At 45.6% G+C, this 23,254-nt stretch overlaps 2 protein-coding genes and 1 long non-coding RNA gene across 3 annotated transcripts; 1 reads left to right on the top strand and 2 right to left on the bottom strand.

Annotated features, from left to right (window-relative positions):
• The first annotated feature begins 782 nt into the window (after positions 1 to 782).
• Positions 783 to 6,064, top strand: LOC121076363 (apovitellenin-1). Its single transcript, XM_040570645.1, has 4 exons — positions 783 to 817; positions 2,200 to 2,301; positions 2,672 to 2,831; positions 3,497 to 6,064. The coding sequence occupies exons 2-4, from the start codon at positions 2,241 to 2,243 to the stop codon at positions 3,594 to 3,596; spliced, it is 321 nt and encodes a 106-aa protein (XP_040426579.1). The 5' UTR covers positions 783 to 817; positions 2,200 to 2,240; the 3' UTR covers positions 3,597 to 6,064.
• On the bottom strand, positions 2,111 to 8,514 carry LOC121076367. Its single transcript, XR_005823483.1, has 5 exons — positions 8,396 to 8,514; positions 7,189 to 7,310; positions 6,062 to 6,221; positions 3,473 to 3,545; positions 2,111 to 2,847 (listed from the first exon to the last, which is right to left on the bottom strand). It is a non-coding gene; the product is annotated as an uncharacterized LOC121076367 (long non-coding RNA).
• Positions 8,515 to 19,045: 10,531 nt separating this feature from the next.
• GPR15 (G protein-coupled receptor 15) lies at positions 19,046 to 21,058 on the bottom strand. The gene has a single exon (XM_040570543.1). The coding sequence runs from the start codon at positions 20,961 to 20,963 to the stop codon at positions 19,854 to 19,856; it is 1,110 nt and encodes a 369-aa protein (XP_040426477.1). The 5' UTR covers positions 20,964 to 21,058; the 3' UTR covers positions 19,046 to 19,853.
• Between the last annotated feature and the right edge of the window lie 2,196 nt (positions 21,059 to 23,254).

Below are 23,254 nucleotides of genomic sequence, written 5' to 3' on the forward strand. Positions count from 1 at the left end.
TTTTTTTGGTCAGTGTTTGTAATATTTTCAGGAGTGTGTGTTTGTTTGTTTGTTTGTTTTTCCCAAGAAAAAAATTAATAAATATTTCACCAAGAAAGTAGGAAAATTGTCTGGGAACCCATTGACAGCCCTCTTGAATGAAGTGCCCTGAGTTGTATCACTGCTGCAATCACTGACTTGGCTGCCCTGGCTGTGAAAGGGGAACGCTTACTTTCTGACTGGGCCCAGTTCCTCAAGCAGCCTGGGGAGAAATTATATTTCCCCAGTCCATGTTTTGACAGCTGGCTCAGGTGCATGCCCATCTTGTCAGCCTGTGCAAAAAGGCTTGGATATAGGGACAGAAGAACTGCGAGAGTGCTGCATGGATGTGCACGTTTACCTGCGTGCCTCAGTTGGTTAATGCATGTGTTGGAAACAGAGGGTGAAATATGGATGAGCGTAATAGCCACAAATAATTTGCATCTGTCAGCCCAGGGAGAATACAGAATGGGCCTTCCCACAGGAGCAGTGGGAGCAAAATTCAGCCCAGCTCTAGCTACTGTTAATGTGGAATTTGGTCAGCTTATGAAAGGGGCCTCCATGACATGGTTGCCTGAAAAGTAGGGGACTCAGTGACCCAGGAGCTGCCTTCCACGTCTCCTAGGCTCAGGTCAGACTGACCCTCCATTACCAAATCCCAATAACAGCAAAAGAGCAAATGGGGAAACAAAGCAGGACCTTTGACCCCTTGCTATCTCTATATTAGCTCTGCATAAATGCCGGTGTCTCAGATGAGCATCTACCTCAGCTTCGGCCTGAGAGAGAGAAAGCAGGACAGGTAAGAGCTGCGCTGTCTGTTCTGGGTGGTATGGACTTTGTGAATGGTGTATCTAGGATGTAGAGAAGCGAGTGGAGGGGGAAGAGGGTGGGAGTGCTTGAGCAACCTGGATTGAAGTTAAGTGATGGATGGCTCCATAGGACACTCATAGGAGTGTCGAGCCCGTGGTAGGGATTACAGAGTTTCAGTGTTGGAAGATGTATAACTTTTTTCCCAGCTGCTCTCGACACAGGGGCTACAGGCTTTAAAGCAGGTAAGATCCCCTCGTAAAGACGCTCCTGGGAAGCAAATTTCTAACTTTTGTCTACAGAGGGAGAATTTGGCTCTAGGATTAAAAATCAAGGGAGGGTGGTAACTGAGGAACTGCTGCTAGCTGGCAAATGTCTAGTGAAGATGGAGTGGTAACTTTTTGAGGTAATCTGTGCATAGAAGGAGAACAAAATGGAAATTGTCTTACTGTGGAATAAGAGGGAGCACTGACTAGTGCCACTACCTGGAACAGGATTTAGCAAAGTATTCATAAGGAATAGGCTTGCAGCCTTTTTTTGATGTTGCAGGTCTTAGTACTGCAATGTTTACTTCGTGTTGTTCTGACATGCCACCCTGTAATTCAGGCTGTAATCAATTTTAACTTCTAAAAACCTTTCTAAGAACACTGTGTTTGAAAATCTTGTTTAGATGCAATGTCATCCTTTCAATGTACTAAGTACCAACTTTTTAAGAGTTCCTCTGCCTTTTTTAATAGACAAAAGGATATTGGATGAGGCTGAAGTTTGTACTTATTCCCTTCTAAAAACGTGTTCTGCCTGGGTTGCAATCTGATTCACTAATCACAGCGTGGAAAAGAACCTGGTTGAGTCTTTTCTCGACTAGTTCAAGACAAAACACTCAGATCACTGGGTCGTTCAGATTGTTTTATATGAAGCACTGACTAGCACAAGGTTCTTACAGCCATTTGCAAGAAATCAAACCAGTAGACTTAATAGACTTTTTGCAGTTGTACCTATGTGTAGAAGAAGCCTATTCTGACCACTGCCAGTTTTATTTGTTTTAGACAGTTGTTATTAGCCAGTTTTAGTTGTTTGCTCAAATACTGAAACAAGGAATTTTAGTTCTCTTCTTTTAAAAAAAAAAAAAAAAAGTAACTTGAACTGTCACAGATTTCCTGGAACTCAAAGCTATCATTCATTGTGGATATTTGTTATTATATAAATAAAAGTACACTCATTTTTGTGCTATCTTTTCCTCACTTCAGAAGAAACGCACCATGTGATCTTTCCTGCTTTCTTTTTCATTTATTCATTAGGTTTGTTGCACAAATGTGTTTAACAGACATGTTTTATTTCTCTGAAAACAAACAAAGCATTGTGTTGTGATTCCAGCAGGTCTCCTGGTGCGCGGGGCTGAACTGGTACCGCAAACCATGGTGCAATCCAGGGCACTGGTGATAGCTCTGATCCTGCTCCTTAGCACCACCGTTCCCGGTAAGTCTGAAAAGCTTTTATAACAGTTTTTCACTTGCCTTAGAGAAGCCTGTCCTATCCATAAGGTAAAAACATGAATATATGTCCTATCCACAAGGTAAAAACATGAATATATGGTGCTAGCTAGAGTGAAACCAGACAGTAGGAGCTTGGTGTACAAACCACCCATACCTGGTGCAAATATTCTAGCACGGAAAGCCTGTGACTCAGGTGCCCCAAAATTAGCAGTGAGGTGCTGCTGGATGCAGCTAGAGCAAATTCTGGGGGAGGCTCTGAACCTGAGAATTTCATGTCTCTTCCCATTGCGTGTGGGGGAAGACATCAGAGGGACTGGAGAAACCTCATGCCTTTTTTGCCTCCTCCTTCTCAGAAGTGCACTCAAAGTCCATCTTTGAGAGGGACCGTCGTGACTGGTTGGTCATCCCCGATGCAATTGCAGCTTACATCTATGAAACTGTGAACAAGATGTCCCCTAGAGTTGGTCAGTTCTTGGCGGATGCTGCCCAGACTCCAATAGTTGTTGGGACCAGGTATGGAAAATCTGTGCTAGCATTGCAGTAGCCGTGGGTGGAAAGGGAGAGGGAGGAGTGGGAGAAAGAACAGATTAATGAACTATCAGTAGAACGAGACCCAAGGGACAATTAATCAACAACCACAGCGTGATGTGACTATAATTAAAAGCAAGGTTGATATGGCTTCATATGACAGTGCAACCTCTTCTCAGGGATGCACATTGAATACAATAGTCACGGGGATAGCAAATACTGCTCTTTAGACATGGGTAGTGAGGGAGAGGCCACTGACTGGTGGGGCATCAGCCCCCCTGGAAGGAGCTGGGTAGGTGGAGTGGTGCTGTCTGTGAGGGGCTGAGTACTAAAGGTGCCAGCAAACACTGGTGGCACTCAATTCACACAATTGGCTCTAACTGTAAATACGTATTCCTCAGAGAAGGGGAAAGAATTTCCTCCTGAAAGGAAAAGCAAGACCACCCAAGAGATACAGTTTCATCTAAGTCATGGAAAATACTACGTATTCCTATCTTCTGAGGAAAGCCCCTCTAGGAGTGCTGAGGAGCTTCGCACTCTCAGTGAAAAAGGCAGTGTGAAAGAAGGGTAGTTTGATAACTACTGCAGATGCAGACTACCCTCACTTACATACGTGTGTATCTTACCACATATGCTCTTGTCTCCTGCAGGACTTTCCTCATCAGAGAAACGACCAAACTCAGTTTACTGGCTGAACAGCTGATGGAAAAAATAAAGAACCTGTGGTATACAAAAGTGCTAGGCTACTAGTCAGAAGAAGTCTGTGTTTCCTGATGTGAGTTGGTAGCATCCTGCAGTGTCCTCTTCCCCCTGCCCCTTCTACGGACCAAGATCAGTCAATAACACAGAATCGATGCTCCTGTTAATGCCACTAGAGGGAACCCAGCGTCAAAGACCAAAGGATGGAAGAAACCTGCTGAAGTCTCCCCCGAAAAAAAAATAATAATAAAAAATAAAGCTGCTGGGCATGGGGAAGGCAATGAGATTGCAGAGCTCTTCTGTAGCCAAATCTTGAAAATTAATTCCTTCTGAATGACTTGGCTATTGACCCTCTAATAAAAAAAAAATCTTGTTGTTACACTTCCTTAGGTTTCCTACTTGTATTGATTGTTATTAAATCACATCCACCTTGGCACCCCATTCTGCTGAGAATATGACTGCATTTCACAGTAAGTCATTGCAGGCTGTGGTAACAAACCCTGACAGTACAGGCACATTTAACCAAGCTCAGGCTCCTCTTGGTGGATGGGGGCACAGGACAGGACTACCTGAACATCTTTTGGGGTAGCCACAACATGGTGACCATAACCTCACATCAAGACAGACAATGAAGTGCTGAGTCCTACTGATTGTGCTCCTTGGTTAGGTAAGAAGCAAGCAGGTGCACCTGCATCAAGTGTCTGAAGATTTCAAATCACTTGGGAAAACAAGTGCCAGTAAATGAAACTGTGCATCAGTTTGAGTAGGACTTTGAAAGCACAATTCATCATCCAAGCAGTGGTGGAGCCTTTCCAAAGGAGAAGGGAGGGGAAAATCCCTCAGTAGTTTCAGGATGGAGGGTGATCAGTTTATGAGTTGGGCACCTATGCCCAGAGCTGTTTTTGAAGACCTAGAAGGTCCTTGCCAGCCTTGTGTAACTGTGCCTAACCTCAAATGCCCACATTAAGTAAAGAAATCCACCTACTTCATCAGCAGGTAAGCAGAAACAAGTAGGCGATGTCTGAAATCACAGTGGGAGACTGCAGCAGCAGCTAAAACAAAACACTGCTAGTCACGAGATCTAGGAGTCACAGGCACGTGAGCAGGGCTGCTGCTTAGAAGGGACAGCATTTCCAAGGCTGACAAAAGGAGATTTGCCTAAAAACTGCAAAGCAACCCTACTGTCCTTTAGGGCACGTCTCTGTTTGGTTTCCACTCGTTGGGGTCAGAGTTACGGGAGTGTAACTGACCATACTGCAGTCCCTGCTGGCTCCTGGCTTGTCCTCCCTTTTATTTAGAGCAGCCCAGCACTTGCTGCTCCCTGACACTATTTCTAGCTTATCTGGTAGCCAGCAATGAGTAGAGGAAACATAAAAAGAGGGACAGCCCAAGGAGGAACTGGGAGATATTAGTGTTTAGCTGTCATGGACGTATGGAAGAGAGCAAGGGGAGAAGTGAGGGGTGACAGAGAGGAGGGAGAAGCAATAGACACTGAAGGAAGACAAAACAGCAACCTCAAGGCTATCCCTTCCCCTAGTTGAGTCTGACTGTAGAAATGAATTCAAATAGCTGACAAAAGGCTAAATAACAGACAACGGCTATATTTCATCCTGTATCTCTGCTCCAACCTCCCACTAGCGTTGGTGGAAGAGCTGCCCTGTCTCTACAAGCACAGTTCTAACCTTGGATTTTACCCTGCAGTCCACAATTTACAACAATATTTGACCTTGTCAAGAGACAAGGCTTTGCCATTGTCAAGCTTCAGTACTTGTATTGCTTGGGCAGCCTTATGATGGGGGAAAGAAGGTCCTAATTGAGCAGGAAGGCTTTCTTTGGTGTGGAGCATTGGATACCGAAATGTACATATCCACTTTCTTTCTTATAGGCCAGAAAGACTTATTGTCAGCAGTACCTGATTCTCCAAAGTTTCCCGTTGCCCCACTCTCATCTTCCTCTTCTGAGGTCTCCCCTACGAGAGGAGTTTGCTTCAGCACAAACCCAAACATGCTCTAGCTGTTGTCCTGTTGGAGCAATATGGCAGGCTGCAAATAATGCAGGACAATGGTCTTTCGGGGAAATGGGACTCCTATTTTTGGGGGTTGTTTGTTTTTTTTTTAATTATTAGTTGGATCAGCTATTGACATAAATTTGCACTTAACCAGTTGTCTTGAATAATAAATCTCTTTTCACATTTTCTGTGTCTCAGCAGGTACGTGGTACCATGCACAGTTGGAGTGAAATCAGTCCCCATGCAGAGCAGCAAGCTCTTTCACCTTTAGTTACTTCACCACTTTTGCAGACCTATTTTGCACATTTCTTTATTGCTGCCAGTTTTGCTCAGACTAGTTCCGCTTCCCTGGTCACGCATGAATGTGCCACATGCATATATGAATTACATTAATGCATCACTACTGAGAAAAAGGCTTAGAAAATTGCAGTTTGTGCTGATAAGCATGTTGCCCACATGAAAAAAAACAGAAACTTCAGTCCTTTCTGCTACAGAAATAATTTCCTACCTGTTTGTTTTGCATGTCTGCTCAGTCTCTCTCTTTCTTCCCAAATGTAACCCTTGCAGGCAAAGTTCTGTATCTTAAATCCACTCCTGCATTCAGCATCCTGTGACTTCTCAGGGCGGGTGTTTTTCTTACTGCTTGGGCACTCCACGCATATTTTCTTCTCAAAAGAATGAAAGTCATGAGTCTTTTAAAAGAGCCTGAATGTGTACTTAAAGTTATGTGCCTTGGAAACTGGTGCTTCAGACTTCTCCTTGTATGTGCTGCTAAAAAAAATGGTAGGGAAAAAGTTTGGAAAGTAGAGGGGAATTCACGTTGTGTTTTGAGCCGGTTGTATTGCTTTGTCAATGCAACCCGGTGTCACTTCTCTACTGTATTGTGGCATAGCTGGAGCAGAGCAGCACTTGCTGTGAATTCCATGCTAAAACTTCATGCAGTTCTGATATTTTGTTAAACACGCATATAACCTGTTCATTCCTCTGCAGTGTAACCTCCAGAAAGCCCTAGCCAGCCACGTTTGATATCTGATCAGTTTTAGTATATGGGCAAAACTGAATCAGCACATAGATCTCTGACTCTCCCGAATCTCACAATCACAGTTATCTGAGCATTTGTATGCTTTAAAAGAAGTAAACAGAAAACTTTTTGGGTGGCTAATCTGCTGCATAATCTACAATGTAGGACAATCTACAAAATAAAAAACCTGCCGCTGCCACTTGTGACCCTGACATTGCAGGCATTGTCTTTTAGCAAGGTCTTTGAAAGCAGAAACTAGCAGCTGAGATCTGGCACAGCGTTCAGGATGGGACTAGGTAGAAAAAAAAAAAAAAAAAAAAAAAGCATTTTATCCCAACAGGGATCCTGGGGCAAACTGATGGGACTAGTAGTGAAGGGGTCTTACATTTTACTTTTAAATTATTTGCTCATCTGCTCGGTAGGAATAAACAGCTTAATCTTAATCTGCCTGTAATTTCTTTATAAATAGAGATGGCAATCACTTCCCAAGTGATGCCTCTGAAAGTTCACTGAGTGCCCCGACATTCTTGGAGGGACTTTGTGAGGGAAGTGTTTACTTTGGTTGATATTCATGTTATAGAAACTTTCTTTGTGAGTAATCATCATTCACTTACCAGCTTTGGGAAAGCTTGTGGTATAACTGGTTCAACTGAATCCATTGAGATGAAATCTTCAGAGATGTCCGTTTGCTGTCGTTTCTGAGATGGATGAACAACATCTCGTGTGTTCCTGATCTCTGCAAAAACACCCTTTCTTGGTAAATATCTACCGTGCTGAGTGCTTTACACTGTTTTCTGTTGCTCAGCCTGCTGATGGCACGGAACTGTTTGCTTTTTACGCATCCCAGCTCCCTTTACCTGCAAGACATGGAAAAATTACACCTTGCTGCTGACGAGCAAATGGCTTGCACCATGCACTGCTGTGCCTGGGAGGGCTGACAACCAGCACAAGCGCTTGGGGAGCAGAAAGCTGAACCAGAGAGCGGGTGGGAAGGGACCTGATGGGTGCTGCAGGCTGGGACATCCCTCAGGAGATCAGGACGGATGGGATCCCCATCCAACATGGCTTGGCACACCTCCAACAATGGGGCATCCCCAGCTTCCAGCGCTCTGAGTGAAGAATTTATTCCTCACACGCCTTCTTGAAAAAACAGGCGATGACAGCTGGAGGTGGGGGGGGGTAAAGTCACACAAAGCAAGCCACACAAAGCAAGTCACACAGAAAGCCACACAAAGCAAGTCGCACAAATAAAATTTATGCCTGCCTCTCTCCCTCCGAGACCCTTTTGCCACCCCTCTCCCCTCAGGGCACCCCGGGGGCTCGGCGGGCACGGTGTTGGGGGGCCGCCAGCCCTTGCGTGCCAGGCGCCGGCCGGCGGGCGGCGGAGATCACTCAGCGCCGCTCTCTCTTTCGGCCGCAGCCCGCTCTCCCCCGCCGCCGCGGCCGGCCCTGACTCAGAGCGGCACCGCCGCCGAGCGCCCTTCGCACGCGAGGCCGCCGCCCCCGGCCCCAGCCCCGGCCCCGGCCCCGGCCCCGCCGCACTCGGGCCCCGCCGCGGAGCGGGGCGGCGGCGGAGCGGCCCCGGAGCTCAGGTAGGGCTGGGGTGGAGGGAGGGGGGGGGGGCGAGCACCCCTCTGCTCCATGCTTACTTCGAGGGGGGTGCGGGCATGGGGAGAGCGGGGTCAGAGCACGAGGAGGAGGAGGAAAGAGCGGTTCTGCCCCAATCCCCCCCCCTGCTTTATGGCCAGGCTGGGTGGGGAGGACCCCTTGGGTTGTTTCCACGCCGAAGTCGGGTTTTTCGGGTTGTGCTACGAGGCGTACCTGGTGCCGAGGCGGGGGCTGCTTTCGGTTGGGTGTGACGACCCTGTGGGGTGAGGGGGGAGCCCGGCCGTCCCATAGTGCAGGATCCCTCCATGTGTGCTTTGGTTTTTGGGGGGGACGTGGGGCGAGGCGACTCTGCAAAAACAAACACTTTTAAAAGCATTTCCGTTTTCGCTGTTCCAGACCTAAACACGCGCAGCATCGGTGGCTGCAGGTGTGAGCTAACCGCCCTATAGCTGTAGGTTGTTGAGTTGGCAGGGACCCACAAGGATGCCCTGAGGGTAGCAGAGATAAAACTGGCTTCGTTAACGCGCCCTGAACACTGCAGTATTTGTGCGCAGGCCACAGCATCGGGTACCAGCCATGCCTAGCGGGAGGCCATGTTTCTGAAAACGGCTTTGCAGAGAAGTTCTCTACAGCCCCGAGTGGCACTGACTGTGCCTGCAGAATAAATATGCACAGGTGTAGCTGTGGTGTGAGTCAGCGAAGAGCACAGGTCTGCCATTTCCACAGCCTCTTGCCTCCAGGTCCGCAGTAGCACCCCAGCTAACCTGGTTCAGATACTGCTTTGGAGGCTGCTCAGGTCAGGGCCTGCAGAGGACACTAAAGAGAAAACATGCAACTCATGCTTTGCGAACTGCAAGATGGGTTTATTTTTATCCTGGCTACGATGCTCTCCTTTCCCTCCAAAGCTGCCCGTGTCCCTGTCCTACACACAGGGTGCGGACGGGAGCGCCTTGCCCGAGGAGCATCACTTCGGGGTCCACAAAATGGCGTGCGTGGTGCCGCGAAGGCGGCGTGATCTGCAGGACCCGGCTGTTTTCTGTAGTGGTCAGTAAAACACTGGGCTCTTGTTTTGCGAAGAAAACAAAAAAAGAAAAAATAAAAGGTCTAGTCTTGTTAATAGTTGGAGGTCACACTCATATTCTTAGTTTAATCCTGTCTTTTTTGGGGGAGGAGGTGAGGTTAAGCTGCCTTTGTTGCTATTAGCTAATTCAGCATATTTAGGTTTCCTGTGCTTCTAGTTTCTGAGTCGCTTTGCTCAGTGCAAAAGTGGGAAGGCTCTTGTGTTTCTCCTGTTTGGGTGACAAAAATTGTTGGAATTATATACGTATACTGCTGTTTTAGCTATTTAAGCAACTCGTTGAGTCTTTTAGCAGGTAAAAGCTTTCAGTGGTTTTAGATTTAAAAGAAGCTTGTAGTTTTCTAATAAAGTTGACTTGAAATTAGTTACATTTCATATATAATAACTCTGGTAGATACTGCTGGTGGAAGAGAATGCTAGTTTTATTTTTAGTTACCCATTCTCCCAAATAATAGTTTGATACCTCGGAAAAACAAAGATCTATTGTGTAAAATCAATGCGCACATGACATTTAATACTATAATATTTATTGAGAATCAGTTCTTCATCCAGAATAGTCCTGAAATGATTCCAGTCATTTCTCTAAAAAATGTGTCGCATGAAGGTACATTTTTTTGTCTTGACCCTAGTGATGGGGCTGGCCTGCATCTGCTCAGAAGAGGCTAGCGCTGCAAATAGGGCAGAAAATACCAACTTTCAGCTTCCGTGTCTGTAAAAACAACCTTTGTCCATGTAAACTCTGTCCTCCTCCTCAGCGACTTCTTACTAGCGGTTTGGTTTAAATTTTTTTCCACTTGAATGGTGAGCTCCTTTTGCTTCATCATGCGTTATTGCAGGGGGTGCACTGGGTGACAGATGGAGGGAGGAAAAAAAACCTCTCTGCATCATGTCGCCTCAGCGGGTGTCTGTAGCTTTTGCCAGCCCACATGCAGTGCTGGAAATAGGGTGGAGGCAATTGCCTTCGCTCAACCTGGAGAAAAATGCTTGTGGCAAAAGGCAAGATAGAAGAGTACCAGGCACTGCTGCAAGTTTTTTGGGTGGCTCACTGGCTACCAGCCCCCAGGGAGGGTTGGCAGGCAGTACAGGCACTGCTAACTCATGCCATGGCCAGACATGGCGTCAAAATCCTGAGTGTGAAGGGTCTGGGTTGGAAGGGACCTTAAAGACCATCTAATTCCAACCCCCCTGCCATGGACAGGGACCCCTCCCACCAGCCCAGGCTGCCCAAATCCCCATCTGGCCTGGCCTTGAGCACTTCCAGGGATGGGGCATCCACAGCTTCTCTGGGCAGCCTGTGCCAGGGCCTCACCACCGTCATAGGAAAGAATTTCTTCCCCATGTCTAATCTAAACCTGCCCTTCTTTATTTTAAAACTACCCTTTTTTGGTTTAAAAGTACTTCCCTGCTCCGCAAGCACTTGCTGCCGCAGGGTGCGGATGTTTGTGGTGTTACTGCCATGACCGAGCAAGTGACAGAGCTGGCTGGCACAACCCAGTGAGCTGGCACTTTGCTGGTGCTGATGGCTGGTTACGGCCTCACAGCCCATCAGCTTTCTTTTTAATCGGAGGTTTCTTTCCATTCTTGTTTGCAAAGAAAGCACGTGTGGTTCGAGGATAAACCAGCAACTTCAAGAGCAGTGAAAAGGACCTTCTAAACAGATCTGCATGGGATTTCATGATTTTCAATGCATTGATTGAATTCTGAGGAGATGTGAATTGCTACCATTATGTTTTTTGTCAGATATGTGTCAAGAATAGTTGACGTGTATTTGCTGGTGATCTAGACAATTGCCTGAGGTCTCCTCCAGCTGTGCTGCACTGGTAATGACACTGGTGTTAAAACATGAGTCAGAAAACACGGTTGCTTTCTTAAAATAAAAGGAAGGCTGCGTGTCTTTGTCCCGTCTGCCAACAGGAGCCGTTCTCCATGGCTGTAACCAGCAGCCGTCGACAGCTCTTGGCAGACACCAACACGACAGCTTCTCACCGTGGCACCACGCGTGTCTCGCACACCAAATAAACCCTACCCACCGTGGGGCAGGAGGCCCTGTTTTATTTTCTGGCCTCGTAAAAATGCAGGCACTGCCATGCAAAGGCCGGATTCAGCACGAGACAAAATGACGGCTGCTTTGCTGTTCTAGTTTAATTATAAGACTGAAAACGTATACTTTGGTCCTCGTTCACTCTGTGCAGTGTTTTGGAAATCCTGTTTTTATTGTAATCTTCCTTTTTCACTTCCTCTGGACCTTTTCACAAAACTTGATTTAGGGCAGATGCTATCCTATCAGGTCTTATGGCAAATATAGATCTTATTTATTTATTTATTTATTTATTTATTTGAGATGCTTAGCCTCGCTCGTCAGCTCTGGCTTTCAAGTCTGGCCGAAGTAAGCATTGTCCAGGGACGTGGCCCAGGGAAGGCATCCGGAGAAGGGAGACCGAGCCTTCCAACACATGAAGCAAACACACGGACCACTGGTGTTTGGCTGGGTAATGCACAGGCTTACAGCTGTGGGTTGAGGACATGGGTTTAGGACACCTGAGCTGCTCTCAGCTGGCTGGTTTGCAGGATTGGTGTGGCTGAAGAAACGCCAGCGTGCACTTTACTGTCAACTTGCAACCCAAGCAGATAGTCCCAGAGCCCCAGGCCTTGTTCATCCATCACTGATATTCCCATCACCATCACCTGCTGAATGGCAGTTTGGGAAAGTTGTGTCCGATGGCCTCAGGGAACTGAGCCCAGCAGTACAGCCCAGAGCATCTATTCAGATGGCTCTTGTCTTTGTGGGGGGCTGTGTAATTATAGGAGTTTCATGGGACCTCAGACTGTTTGGAGATGAATCACTAGCATGAACTCTGAAAGAGGGCACACTGATCCCACTGAGTTCACTGCTGGCTACGCAGTCTGTGGGTTAGGCTTTCGGTCTTATCATGCAGCCAAACCCCAACTCTCTTGAAGTTAGCCCTATAAAACTCCGGCTGATTCCAGTGAAAACAGGAGTTTCCCCATCGACTTCAATTGCTATTTATTTGGGTGACAGTGGGGGGTAGGGACCTATCAGCGTCACTAGTCCAGTTGCCCAAGTCATCAAAAAATTTGAGTAGTGGGAGGGTTGCATCACCTTTCAGCAAGGATTTCGGATGTTTCTAATAGCCTTGGGATGGTTGCAGCCTCTGCAGGAGCTGTGCAGGTGGGAGCATGCTACACTGCCATCGCTTCATCCGCTCCAAACTTTAGCCCTAGACTCTGTGGGGTTATCAGGGTTTTTCCAGGATTATCCTCCGCTTCCTCCAGCTAGATCTCTTCTTTTTTTTTTTCCTTTTGTGCAGCAGCTCTGCTCTGAAATGTCTTTTCTTCTCAAGTGCCAGCTTAGTTTCTCATGGCACCTTGTTTTAGCACACTTCATATCTGCTGCATGCTCTGCTCTACTCCTGCACGAAGTGGGTGCTCTCCAGGTCTCTCTGTGCCTTTATTCTCTTGATTCTTCTCTCAGCTGCCTTCTCTCTCTTGGCGAGGTGTGCACATGGGTTTTTTAATTACCTGACTATTCCTAAGTGCCCTGAGGTGCCACGTTCTTTGATGGGAAATCAAAATAGCTGGGTGCCATTTCACCTCACCTCCAGCCAAGCTGCTGGGAGGTCTTGGGCATGCAATTGCACTTCTCAGTGCAGTCGTCTGCCTTCTCTTTGCCTCCTAACACCCCTCCATCTGTAGTCTGTAGTGTCCTGGCCAGCAATGAGGAGGGCAGAGGTTTATGTGCATGTATTTCTTGAGAGCTGTCGAGCTCCCACCCTTACCTGCAACATTTCCTTCAGTGGCATGATTGCACCCGTGGCGGGTAACTCCCACAGGTTCAAAGCTGCGCAAAAAAGCGTGCATCTCTTCTTTTCTTCTTTTTTTTTTTTTTTTTATGGTTTTAATGTTTTGCTGCGTGTGAAGCGTGGGTAGGTATTTCTGTGGTTCCCAGAGGAGGGAGGGTGAGGAGGGGGTGACGGGGGAAATGCGTGGCGAGGACTGGGGCTGTGTGGTCATGCAGGTGTTTAGGCAGCACGCAGGGGGAAGTCGAGCGAGTGGTCCAGTCAGGTGCCTGCTACTGTATATGGCAAGCATATTGATTTGTACGTGGTGTTCCTCGGTGGAAAACCTGTTCTTTGCATTTTAGGTCTGTCCTTCTGGTCATTTTGCCTACCGGTTTTGAAGCTAGACTGAAAATGTGGATGGATTTTAAAACCGCTGTCCAAGTTTCGTTCTCAGAGCAGAGTGCCACACAGTTTCATGCTCTGGTTTTCTTTGCCTGAAACTGAGGGTAAAACAAAGGGCATCCTTCAGGTGGCAGCTGTCATTTTGTATTAATAGTAACTAGTTTTATCCACATACAGAGAAAGATCATCAAATTCTGGGACAGAGGCGGGTTATTTTCAGACTTGTCTAGTGACTTTTGGACGCATCCAGTTATTTTGTGTGATTATCTAATTGATTTATTTTTGAAGAGCCAGCTGTTTAGAAAGTGAGTACTCAGCCCTTTCTGGAAATCAGTGCTTTGCAAAGGGTCTGAAGCTAGACGTCCACAAACGAAAGCCTCAGAAGTCACCAGTCACTTTGTGGGAAGCATTTTCTTTGAGCACAGATTCCTGCCTTACCTCCCCCGTGCCCTACTCCAGTACCCAAAGCAGCAAAATGCAGTCCAAATTTCCAGAGAACCACTGGTCTCTCCTCTTCTGTTGTAGGGATGCCTGTGGTAAAACCCCAAGTACTTTAGAAAACGTGAAAAGTAAACAGTAGAGGAAGTAAGTTCACTGACTGGACTTAGTGGGAGCTTCTGACTAAGAATACGAATCTCTTACTAAGAAGGAAACTGTTTTGAAGTTTGAAAAGATGTATTTTGGTTACAATGCATTATTTAGATGATTGATACCGATAATCTTGCGTGCTCTCAAACACAACATGTGACCCCTATTTCTAAAGCTGCATTTTATCTGTTACAAAAACACAGGAGCGGTGAATTGGGAAAATAAAACCTGCAATTCAATTCATATTTAAAAATAAATAACAACCCTACCAGCTTGCCCTTTGCTAGGGCTTTTCTCCTGAGTGATGAATCCTCTTTACTTTCTCATCCCCCGTATTTCATGTTCTTTTACTTTATTATGAACTCCCGTCTTAGATGCCTAGGTGTTTGGGGCCAGATTCTCTCTGGACTATACTGAGCATCATGTGAGTACTCAGTTCCTTTAGTGGGCTCTCCAAAACCTCCTGTCATGTGCAGTGGGACTCCAGCAGGGCACTGAAGACCCACATCTGGAAACTAAGCAGGTGCTTGGGTTGTTACTGAAACCTCGAGTGCACTAACTGCAGGTTTTGTGGTACAGTATTAAAATGTTACATGAAGTAACGTGGGCTGCTTCTGGTTTTCTAGGGCTACCTGTGTGTGTGTGACATTAGGTAGCGTAGTAATTACTTTTGAGTCCATTTTAATGTATTGTCAGTGCGTATTTCCACTGGGCAGGAATTTAGGTAGCTCTTCCCTTGTTCCTGTTCATCATCCAGTCTCAATTTCTCTGACTGCATGCAGAACGCTGGCATATTTGGTAACCAGTCTGTGTGGAGCTATTTCCCATTGTAGGATTGTCTTTAAGCCATTTGTGGTAACTTCTTCCTGTTCTTCCTTTGCCAGGCTTTTACCTAAAATATACTCCTTAACTGGGTGAAGCCTTTTAAATATGAGAAGAACCAAAATTGTTTTTCAGTTAGAAATTTTGGAGCACGTAATGATTTGAGTTCACTGCTTGCAGATCTGCTCGTGAGTCTCTGTTGACTCATGAATATAAGTGATTATACGAGAACAGCAAATTGATATTCCAGCAGTATATAACTGCTAAAAGTGCACTTAAGTGTCCCTAGTCATGAGTTGGCATCTGCTTATAATATATGCTTTACTAGCACCTGTAAAAAAAGCTTATTTTCTCTTATTTATCTATTTGTCTGTTTCTCTTATTTGTCTTATTTCTCTGTTTTCTGTTACTGTTCCTGTGCAGCGATCAACAAATTTTACTGGATGTAGCATGGCAGCATCTTTGTGCAGCTGTCCACATTGGTGCGTCAGGTGCTGAGATGAAGGCTGCGTAAATTCCTTGCTCAGTTAAGTAGGCATCGATTCTGGGTACAATTTTCCTTTGTGTTGAGATGAAACACTTTATTTCTGAAAAATGTTGATTCGTTGTAGCCAAAACGGAGACCAAGAGATGCATCTGACCGGGTCTGACTTACGTCAAGAAGCAGAGGCACTTGACCTTCAATTGTGTACGTCTCAGGAAAGAGCACTAACCTCTAGATTGTTTTTTTTTTATTTATAGTTGTTTTCATGAAAACCTCAGAGGTCTCGATTTCATTCCAAGGCAGTACAAAAATATCTCTGAAATCATGAAAAGCTGTGTGGGATGGGCAGATACACGCTCCCACCCAGATCTGCGGACAGCTTTCTAGTTAGTAATACTTTGCTGCATTTCCATGACAATGAAAGGAGAAGTTAGATTAAAAACAAACAAACAAACAAACGCCATGTTTCATAGCTGGAATCTTCTCTAATTTATATTTTAAAAAGTCCAAATTACTTACAAAGATCTGTGGTAGGTGTCATGTCAGAATCGCACCTCTTCCATGTCACACAGCAAAGCACTTTGGAGTCATCAAGGTCTTTTAACAAGGATAAAATAGGCAGGCTGTTATGTTACTCAAACCTACCAGGTTAATTACTTGAAATCACAATAATTTTGGTACCATCCTAAGCTGTATTAGTGCTAACATACAAATAATGAATATTAACATGAAATAGTCAAAATTCCAGAAGTTTGTTCAACTTACTTCTGTTGTCTTTCACGTGTAAGAACTGAAAATAACATTTACATTCTAAAATAGATCTGCAGTTTACAAAAATAAAATAAGCACCTTCATAGGGTACGGTCTTTTGGGTGAAAGCCTAAAATAATCCAGAGAGTTTTGCTTTGTTGAATTAGTTGCCTCCTTTGTAGGTTTTTTCCCTCATGTGAAACATTCGCTGTGGCATTACATATGATTCTCTTCAAGCCTTGAAATATTCAGCAATTTTGTTGTTTGTTTTTTTATTATTTTTTTTTTCCAGGGGCTAGTGTGAAAGGTTAGGCAGTGGAAGGAGATCCTGGTAGGTTTTCCAGGTCATTGTTCCAATTTGGTCTGGTATTTTGAAGCAAAACCAAATGAAACCAGCAGCACTAACTTAAAATAACTGAAATTCCTGTAGATTGGTTGTATTCCAAAGAGATCGTTCTGCTTTGGATGGGATTGAGGCGGAGGGAAATAATAAGTGAGTCTGACTCACTAAGAAAACGCTCTTTAAAACAAGATGTGATTTTTTTCAGTGACAGGGATCACAGGTTATTTGGAATGTAGATCACCAATCTCTTTTTCTTTCTTCTTTTTTTCAATTAAAAAATAAGCCACTTGCTATATACTAATAAAAGTAGACAGGGTAAAGGATTGGTGAGAGGAGACGATTGAGACAGTAGTTTTTGAAGGTCAAACAAGACTGAAATGTGAACTGCAGCGTTCTGATTTTCAGACACAGGAAGGTCTGAAAATGCAGTTGTCATTCTGCGTGCGTCTGTAAGCCTGAAAAAGGGGGGTGGCAGTTAGGTGTGGGCAGTAAAGTTTCTCACGTGGAGGAAGAAAAACAAAATCTTTTAGAAGAGGTAGTGGGGGAGAAAAAAACGCATGCAGTGAAGGGAGGGGAGCGTGAAAAACTGGTGTGCGTCTCAGGTACTCCCTTGCAACCCAGGCACACATCCTAGCATCTCTGCGTGCCTTGGTGTCACCTGTGATGGCTGGAAGATGCTTTTGCCTGCACTGGCCCTAGCAGGGCTGGGGTCCGTGCCTTGGCTGATGGGCTTGCACTGCCCTCGGGTGAGGTTTGCTTTCGTGTCTCTGCCTTCATTAAGCAGCACCGCCACAAGGCTCAAGAAAAAATGCAAATACCTGGATTTATTCATAACACCCAAACTAGTTATCCCCACTACGGATGTTTAGAGAATACAGAGGAAAGGCAAGGCGAGGGAAGAGCTGTAATGAATGCAGTTGTGCTGGAGTTACATCAGAGACGTACCTCCTCCATCATTCAGTTTGCACATTTCTTCCCTTGTGACCAGTGTTCAGGGCTTTGCCCATTTCTCTCTGGTTTTGACAAATTGTGTTGGCTGTTCTGGTATAGCTGTCTTCTCTTTGAAGCCTTGCAGCCCGTCTGCAGGTGCCACCGTTCACCCTGCGAGTCCTTGTGTCCTCTTCCTAGGTTGGAGACCGTAACTCTTTTTATTAGACCACCCTCTTTAATTAAAATAAAAGTTATTTTCCACAGATTTATAAAACATCTCAGTGTTACTCCAGGAACAATCTCCTGCGCCTCATTACCTAGAAAACAACTCAGCTTCAATGAAATGGAAAGGTCTCTTCTCTAACAATCAAAGTGGTCTCAGGACTATGGATGCAGACCCTTTCTTCATGAAGAAGCCGTGCCTGAGCCATTCGGGTCAGTGATGGCACTGGTCCATGGGCCAACTCGTTCCTGCCCTGGCAAAGCTTGTTCCCTTCCCTACAAGAAGGGAATGATCACAGAACCAGACTCGTATAGCTTAGCTTTAAACTCTGCCGCCCAGTGAAGTGGGAAGGGGTTTCCTGTGTAGCATCGCATGGAAGTTATCACCACCTTATTTTACTTTTTAAAAAGTAGAGCCAAAGATGTATACTTGCTGACTTTTTGGTTTCAGTTGGCGGAAGAGAAATTGCCTTACCTTACAGGGCTGTAAATATCATTACATATCTTTTAGTTATTGCAGTTCAAGATTTGTTTCCATATATGTTGTTTTATCACCTTGTGATAAGATGTCTTCTGCCTCTAAAGTCAACACGTTTGCGGGTTTTGCGAAAGCTAGTTCAAAAGCTTCAAAGGCTAAGTGTAAAAGAGAAGAAAGATAGAAATCTTGAAAAATCAGGAAATACAGAAGGAAAGTTTCGAACAGTCTTTTGACTCAGTCACGTTATACATCCTGGGTGCTTTAAGGTATTGATTTATTGGATTTATGACAAGCAATAGTACGTTAATCTAAACATTTTACAAGAGAGACAACAGAATATGAGACATTGCAACATAGCCAAGGTATCAGTGCTGTTGGAAGTCTAATTCATATTTTAACTGTGCACTTTAAAACATTTGTTTTAAGAAAACATTTCTATCACTGGCATTTAGAAAAAGAAGTCCAGTACCAGATTTCTGATGAGCTGCGTAACTCCGTATTTGTTCAGCTTGTTCTTCTCTGAGGTATTACAGCTGTTAAAAATGTGGACTTGACACCAGCTGGGCAAGTGATGTCTCCTCTGCAGTATATAAAATGCAAGACATCTGCATTTCCCAGAGACTGCTAAATAGGAATGGAACGGCTTCATAGAGCTTTTATTATTATTATTATTTATGTATAGAATTTAACCCTATCCATGAACTAATAGAGTGCAGCTTTTGGATTCCTTTTCTGTGAGCATTCCTGCAGCCAAAGTTTCTCAGCGTTCTCTGTTTCACTCAAATGTTTGTGAAACTCTGCCTAATTTTGCTTTTCAGGCACATTTGCATTTGACTTTGCTTGTGTCTTGACATAAACTGGTTGCAGCTAAACAAAGCAGACCTGGACTTCGAAGGGTGCACAGCATCATACCATTATACAGCAACCCAAGCAGTCAGAAATTGTGTCATATCCCCAAAACCATCTTAAAAGGTGTGAAGGTGTTGTTGTTTTGTTTTTTTTGTTTTGTTTTGTTTTTGTGGTTGGGTTGTTGTTGTTGTTTTGTTTGTTTGTTTTTTTGCTTGTTTGTTTTTAAGAAAAAATGTTAAATGCGGAGTCTCATTGGCTTGTCTTCTGGTTTCTCTGCGTTCAACCTTTTTTTTTCTGAAATCATAGGGGCTAGAAACTTACATTAATTACCGCGATTAAAACTGAGATTTAATCCCATAATCAAGAAGCTGACGCTTTTAAGGAAAATGCACAAGGCTCAAGTTATGACAGCAGGTAACACAGCAATTCATTAAAACATTGCATTTCTAAACTCAGAAAACCTCCAGAAAAGGAGAATCGATCAGGTTGTTTCCAGGACGTTGCGATGTTTTCGTGTGTAGGCTAGGAACCGAAGAGAAGCAATACTTCTGTTTTTCTTGCCCCGAGCAGAATGAAAACCTACGCATTTCAGTTCAAAGCCTGCCTCGGGGTGGCTCCGACTGATCGGCCTCCCCCTGGCCTGTGTTGGTAGGGCTCCGTGGATCTCTCTCGGTGTGGCGTTTTCAGGCTTGCACGGCGCAGCGACACAGCAATCACTGTGAACCATAGGTCAGTGGTTAAGGTTTCCTATTCCATTTACCTGTCTTTAAAGGGAAGTGCTGCTCCTCCAGCCTGACGTGCCGGCTGCATTACAGCTGCAGCTCTGCCCCTGTCGCTTGTTTCTTTTTTTCCCCTTTCCTTGCTTTAGTCTTTTCCTGCTGTCTCTGGAGAGAGAGGTCCCTTCCTCCGCGGTCCTGGCTCCCAGTCAGAGGGACACCGAGCGCTTCCTCTTCCTAGCAGCATACTCCCCCACGATGAAATTGGATAAGGAGTGGCTCAAGCGGGTGTCCAAAGTGTCAGAGACACTGCCGCTGCTGCTGACTTTCACCCACGGGCACAGGCACCTGAGCATGGCCCTGCGGATGTAGTTGTCAAAGCAGTAGTAAATGAAGGGGTTGGCACAGCTGTTGGCGAAGGCAAAGGGGCTGCTCACCTTCACGCCCACCTGGGCCACCATGTCAGGAAAACAGTCGGGCACTTTCCGCAGTCCCAACAGGATGGCCATAAGCTTGAAAAGGTTGAAGGGGACCCAGGAGATGACAAAAGCAGCCACTACAATGAAGACGATCTTGATGGATTTTCTCAGTTTCTTATCGTGTTTCCCGGACCTCTGGTAATGCATGCAGAGCCTCCTGGTGATGGAGCAGTAAAAGGTCAGGATGCTCAACAGCGGGAAGAAGAAGGCCAGGATCAACATCATCAGCGACACGATCTGTTTGGATTCTGTCACGGCTTTGTCTGTGCAGTACGTCTTGCCGTAGCGCTCCTTCAGTTCCCTGGACAGAAGGGTCGGTATCCCCAAGCAGCAGGATAATAACCAGACGCAGATGCAGAGGCCGGTGGAATAGGATCTGGTTCTGACCCTTCTGGCGACAGCAGGGTACATGATGGCAAGGTACCGGTCCGCACTCATGCAAGTGAGAAGGAGGATGCTGCAGTACATGTTGACGGAGATGATAAAAGAACTGGCTTTACAGAGGAAAGATCCTACCCTCCAGCTCCCGTCCGATGCCTCCTTGTCCACCCAGAACGGCAGCGTGATGAGGAAGATGAAGTCAGAAGCAGCGAGGTTGATGATGAAGACGTCGATAAGCCTCTGGACCCGGCGCTTGAACACCAAGGCCGCTATCAGGATGGAGTTGCCAATGATGCCCACCAGGAACACGACAGTGTACAGGATGGGGAGGAAAGTAGTCATGTGCTGCAGATGCTTGTACTGGCAGTTGTCCTCATAAAAGTAGTCATCGTAGTTCAAAGTGACCATAGTCACAGGCGAAAGCTGGCTGAGGTCCATTTCTGGCCAGGCTGTCCTCATCCTGGCGCTGAGGAAGGCTCCGAGTTCCCCCTACTCTGCCCCTCGAGGCCTGCTTTAAAAACATGTTAGCGATAAGGGGGGAGGAGAGGGGGAAGGAGGAGGAGAAAAGTGGTTTTTGGGGGGGTAATTCTTACACTTTTAGCCAATCGTGTAGGAAATAGACAAGCAACGAGCGTCTCTGATTAGTCCAAACCCTGTCCTATGAATAAAGAGCTGCAGCTTTTTTTTTAAATCAGGTTTAGTTTTACTGATTTTATCTTCATTTTATGTTTGCCTGTAGGGGTGAACGAGGTTTGTGTATTGCTTTTGTTTTGGGGGGTGGAAGGTTGTTTTCAAGATTCTGAACTTTTTTTTTTTTTTTTTTTTAGGACAGGATATTACTAGTTTGCAGAGATTAAAGATTGTACCACCAAAGAAAAAGTCAGAGAGTGGTGAATTCAGGTGCCACGTTCTCTATCTTTCGTCAAGTTTTTTTTTGCTTAAGTTGCCCTTTGGGGCAAGCTCAGCTTTTCTGCATCTTGGAGGCTTTTATACTTTCTTTGTTCATTTATGATTGTTAATTTCTGTTGAGAGTAATTCTCTCATATGGATGTCCTTAGGCAGAAAAGATTTAAAACTATGGTCTCCAATCTGCCCCGTAGATGTTTGGTGCTGGTTGCAGGCTCCTGACTGCTCTGCCAGTGCCCCCTCAAGCCCCTCACCCAGCTTTACCAGAGTCTTTGAGACGTAGAGGCCAGATCACCAGCATGTCACGTCTTCAGCTGCAGTCCGAACCCTAACGTGGTGTTCCCACCCCCGCACCAGCTTCCTTGTAGGCCGCACTTCTCGTCCCCAGAATGGTGGCGTGGTCCTTCTCCTCCTGACCACAAAGCCTCCATCCCTTTGAGCCATTCTCAGATATGCTGCTCACTTTTCCTAAAGAGCCATAATTTCCTCCATCATTTGTTCACGGTTTCGTGCACAGCTCCAGCTGTAGCTTAACCGTACAGTCAGCTCTTGTGGTGTTACATAAATCAAGTGAAAATTCTCACTTTTTGAGGTACTGATTTTATTACGTCTTTGTCAGTGTGTACTAACTTGAAACAACTTCTACTATTGTTCTTCATCATCCTTCCTCTCTTCTGCAGATCAGTTCATCTTCTTCCCCTCCCACCTGCATGTTCACAGACCCGGCGTGTCCTGGGGCTTCTCAAAGCTTTGAGCAAATCGTTCCTGGAAAGCTCTCCAGTCCCAGCCAGGTAGGTGAGGACCACATATGTCTGCCTCCACACGCAGAGAGCAACTCTGCATCTGACAGGCAATTAATCCCATCCAGGGCACTCTGGATGCCCTCAGGCTCACTCTGCCAGTGCTGAGGTTACATGCTCCAGTGTTGTGGGTACTTGGTAGACTTCCAGGTGCCTGGACAGGCAGACAGCTGCTATTAGACTGATGGATCAAGGGGAATTTAGATGGGCACTCTCTGTTGCGGATATTCTGATGATTAATAAGGAGCTAGTTATATATGACAGCCTTCCTTTCCGTGGGGCACTAGTGGACTCCTCTCTCGCAGACATGAGCATGTGTGTTATTCTACTCTGCACTTAGATCCTAACACCTTACATGCAGTCAACAAGCTTTATAAATCAGGCACAACCTTCTCTCTCTCCATCTCACATCACTAGATACTCCTTGAAATTCACTCCCTCCCTCTCTTCATCCCAAAGTACACAGAAAAAGCCAGTAACTTTTAAATAAGCTTAATAGAACCATGAGATAAGCATATACCCATGCACTCTTGTGCTTGTGGTTCCTCACCTTGTTGTCTCCGTGCAATTTAATAGCCTTACAGAGCAAAACAAAAAATTGGATAGTAAGCCTTTTCCAACAGGGATCAGTTCTGCTCTCTGGGGTGAGCTCTGTACTTTGTGACTGCTTCAGAGAGAGATGTGGATGTTGCTCTGAGTTTCCGTATTACAGATGTGATGCTTCCTCATCTGGACAGAGGATTTGCAAAAATACTATGATGTGTTGTCACAAATGATGAGGCTGTCTGTAGTTGTCTCAGTGAAGCAGCAGCAGGTGTGTTTGCAGGTGGTCTATAAGCCTTGTCTTTTTTTAATGTGGTATTGATTTGCTTAGGGCTTATCTTCACACAGGATCTGCATCTCCCAGAGCTCGTTTCCCTGAAGGAGAGCTCTCAAAAACACTCAGCACACAGAAATGCCCCTCACAATGCTGCTGTGCACATACTCCAGAAAGCCCGGCATATGATATGCTGAGACCCCAGAGATGCCATGAGAGTTGTTGTC

Source organism: Cygnus olor, chromosome 1, assembly GCF_009769625.2.
Source record: "Cygnus olor isolate bCygOlo1 chromosome 1, bCygOlo1.pri.v2, whole genome shotgun sequence".
Classification (NCBI taxonomy): domain Eukaryota; kingdom Metazoa; phylum Chordata; class Aves; order Anseriformes; family Anatidae; genus Cygnus; species Cygnus olor.